The sequence below is a fragment of the Sinocyclocheilus rhinocerous genome, unplaced genomic scaffold, assembly GCF_001515625.1.
Source record: "Sinocyclocheilus rhinocerous isolate Xijiao unplaced genomic scaffold, SAMN03320098_v1.1 scaffold364, whole genome shotgun sequence".
Classification (NCBI taxonomy): Eukaryota; Metazoa; Chordata; class Actinopteri; order Cypriniformes; family Cyprinidae; genus Sinocyclocheilus; species Sinocyclocheilus rhinocerous.
Window position 1 is genome coordinate 1007573 of NW_015659024.1, and position 3843 is coordinate 1011415.

The 3843-nt window shown below is 45.3% G+C and overlaps 1 protein-coding gene across 1 annotated transcript in view; it reads right to left on the reverse strand.

Annotated features, from left to right (window-relative positions):
* Positions 1-3843, reverse strand: part of LOC107723269 (transforming growth factor beta-3-like) — a 22715-nt gene that overhangs the window by 1898 nt on the left and 16974 nt on the right. Inside the window, exons 4-6 of the mRNA XM_016531839.1 lie at positions 2306-2394; positions 1699-1898; positions 402-555 (exon numbers count right to left, since the gene is read on the reverse strand). Of these exons, the coding sequence (XP_016387325.1) occupies positions 402-555; positions 1699-1898; positions 2306-2394 (443 nt within the window). The remainder of the gene's footprint in view (positions 1-401; positions 556-1698; positions 1899-2305; positions 2395-3843) is intronic.

Below are 3843 nucleotides of genomic sequence, written 5' to 3' on the forward strand. Positions count from 1 at the left end.
TTGCTACAAATATACCCCAGCGACTTAAGACTGCTTTTGTGCTCCAGGGTCACTTTTGGCATCATTGACCTCTCGTCTGATGTGATGTGTCTTGAAGCGTCAAATTTGTATTTATGCAAACACAATTGAATCTGCAATGCAGTGGAAGATTTTCAATGAATAACGACTGTTTCTCACACAAAGCATCACGTGACTTCAGAAGGGTTTAGTCTTGGGTCTTGACTACACCTCGACTTTCATGGTGCATCTTTGGACATTTCTTTCCCTTTCATTCATTGTATTGAAAAGAGCAGCTTGGACATTTTTCAAACGGTCTTCTTTTTTCCACAAAAGAAAGTAAGTCAGTCGGGTTAAACTGGCATGAAGGTAAGTAAATGATGACGTCTGAAGGAGACTCTCACCGAGCTGTGCGTGGTGTCAGCGCTGCGGAGGTACGGACACGGCCCCGAGCAGAAGTTGGCGTGATACCCTTTCGGCTCGTGGATCCACCTCCAGCCCAGATCCTGCCGGAAGTCGATGTACAGCGGCCGAACGCAGCAGTTCTCCTCGTAGTTTCTGAAAGCAGAAGGAAAGCCGTCACTTTCTCCACCTGTCTGTTCACATCCTCGTGCTCTTTGGCTCCTGGCGTGGATTCTGCATTCATTCAGAGACGTTTCCATGCACTTTTCACTTGGATGTTTCGGAGACTTCTATTTCGGTTCTGTATGGCCTTATAAACACGTCAGACAGTCTTTTGAGGCTCAGAAATTCCACTGTAAGGTGTGTCATTTTTTCCCTCCTGGATCCGACCCAGGTGTGGAGTGCTAACAGAGAGCCACACACTAAGGAGCCAGTGCACTACATAGCATACTGGGACAAATCCAAACTTGCAAGCCCTTGCAGAACCTCCCAGACGCTTCGAGCCGTCAGGTGCCAATTAAAAAGTTAATTCCCAAGGGGAAAATCTCTCTAGACACATGAGGTACGCTGCTGCTTACTGCAACATGAAGCAGGGATGAGAATACGTATTTTAAAGGTCTTGCCATCTTTGAGAAGAAAGCAGATCAAATTCACCTTGCATTCCTACCTACAGATTAACATTTACGTTAATGTATTTGGCAGACACTTTTATCCAAATGACGCTTTTCATAGTTTATCAATGCATGCATTCCCTGGGAATCAAATCAACGACCGGAGCTTCAGATTCGCAATGACGGGATCAGTACACACATTTCTTCATAAATTATGACTATTTCCCTAAAAGTTTGAGTTAGAATGGTTTGCAAGAGTGCGATTATACACACAATGAGGCTGTGAAAGCGACTAGAGATTAGATGAGTTTACCAGTTCAAGTTACACTGCCAGCATCCCACTGTAATCCCACTTGTTAGCAACCGCCTTTTTCAAGATGTGTAAAAGCTTTTAAAATATCTTGGGAGACTATCTTGAGCTTGTGTTCACCACAGACCTTACTTCAGACATTTGTGACCCTGGACCACAAAACCAGTCATAAGGGTCAATTGATGTATGGTTTGTTAGGATAGGGCAATATTTGGCCGAGATACAACTATTTCAATGGAACTGTATGTGCTAAAATGCCCGTTTCCAGGTTTTGGCCCACAAAAACACATCATCCCTGTAGAACTCATTACTGTGTGATGATGCCTTCAAATGGTTTCAAACAGCTTATTATGATTATTATGTTGAAGAAACACTCACGAGAAGCAGTAGTTGGTGTCCAGCGCGCGTTTGCGTCGTCTAGAGGTGGGCAGCACGTCCAGCCGGTGTGGAGGCAGCATCATCAGGATCAGATGAGGGAGAAGCTGCTCCTTCTGCTTCTTTAGTCGACCCAAATCCCAGCGGTTCTGCTCCTCGTACTCACTGTCCATCCCTGAGGACACAGCAGAAGCACAGTCAGTCTAAAACTGACACACAGGCTCGCATTAGAAACCTTAAATGTTCACTTTAAAGCACTCAAGCACACGAGTTCACAGAGCGTCTGATGTGTATTGCACACACAAAACAGCAAGCGCTTTCTCAAAACAAAACCAGTCTTTACACAATTTCTCAGAGTCAGTGTGCTCAGGTTTCTAGTCGTGATACAGCGAGCTTTTCTGAGAAACAACTAGTCACTGGAGTTGACAATCTTCCCACAACCATACGATCTGCCCTGCCTGAAAATTTAATAACAGATGGAAATTCTGACATCTACACACGTTTTCCACTCGTGTTGTCAGTACAGCTGTTTTCTGAGATTTCTGCAGCATTAGTTTACCACTTTGTTATGTGCTATTATTGCAGTATCGTCGGTTTCAGATAAAAGCACCCCAAAGCAAGAACTGCGTATTATGTCTCGCTGCAAAGTGGACCAGAGCTCACGCTGACGTCTGGATTCAGCTTCAGCAGCACTTATTCCTGTTGAGAAGTAGAAGAGCGTTCCTGAAGCCCGGCACATACAGCAGCTCCAGCTCTCCGTCTCCTGGAGCATCTGTGTATTCAATCTGTTTGTGATAGCAAAAGCAGCTCGGGTCCCAGGAGAGGCGTTGCCAATAGATACGGACACTCCTCTTTCATTGAGGGCCAAGAGTCTGAGTGCCCACAGTGGCGGTGCATTCCAGCCAGCGCGTTCCCAAAACCCCAGACACCCGCGAGGCCCCCAGAACTAAGTGAGATTCTATACGGCAGCACATTCCCATGATCGCAGCGTTCGACCGCTGCTGGACCGAGCGCTGAGGCCTTTATCTCAGCAGAAGGCGTGTGCGATGAAGGTGCAACGAGACGAGCTGACGGCACATCACAAGAGCTTATGGAAGAATCCTGAGAAACTGAGCAATCATCATATTGTCCACTGTAAAACGATTACTGGAGTGTCTTTTACAAGAAAATACTATGTCAGTCTGTCTACTTCAAAATTTCACATTTAATTCAATGTTACTTGCCATTTCTATGGAATTATTTGTTTACAATTTCTTAGTGAAAACTGTTTCAAACACCCAGTGTTCCTGCACCAGTTTTTTTTTTCTTCAGTGTATTACATCTCAGAGAAAAACAGTCAGGAGATACTGCATTACCACAATCAGCTCTGATTGTCGCCTTAATTCATTCCTCATCCACTTTTATAAGTTGTTGTAATTATAGCAGACCTTACAGGGGTCCTATTATGCTTTTTCAACTTTAGTTAGTGTGTAATTTTGCTGTTTGAGCATAAAAAAGTTCTGCAAGGTTACAAAGCTCAAAGTCCACTCTAAAGGCAGATATTCTGTTTAACAGAAAACACTTTTTAAGAACTACAACAAACTGCTCGTTCGGAGTCGGACTACAGCGCACTTCTTCCAGATATTGTAGTCACAATGTCACTCATTTAAATAATTCCCACCCACAGAATATGCAAAGCAAAGGGGGGACGAGGCCTTGTTGAGCCATCTGGTGTCTGGCTGCAGTATAGGTCATAAATCCTGCCCTCTCTATGTATACGAATGGTATCCAAATGAATCACTACTGCGCAGACTCTGGCTCCAAACGATTCACTACTGCGCAGACTCTGGCTCCAAACGATTCACTACTGCGCAAACTCTGGCTCCAAACGATTCACTACTGCGCAGTGCCGTCTCAGCCAGACTCAAACTCCAAATGATTCACTACTGCGCAGACTCGGGCTCCAAACGATTCACTACTGCGCAGTGCAGTCTCAGGCTCCAAGGGCTCCAAACGATTCACTACTGCACAGACTCGCGCTCCAAACAATTCACTACTGCGCAGACTCAAGCTCCAAACGATTCACTACTGCGCAGACTCTGGCTCCAAAAGATTCACTACTGCGCAGTGCAGACTCAGGCTCCAAGCGCTCCAAACGATTCACTGCTG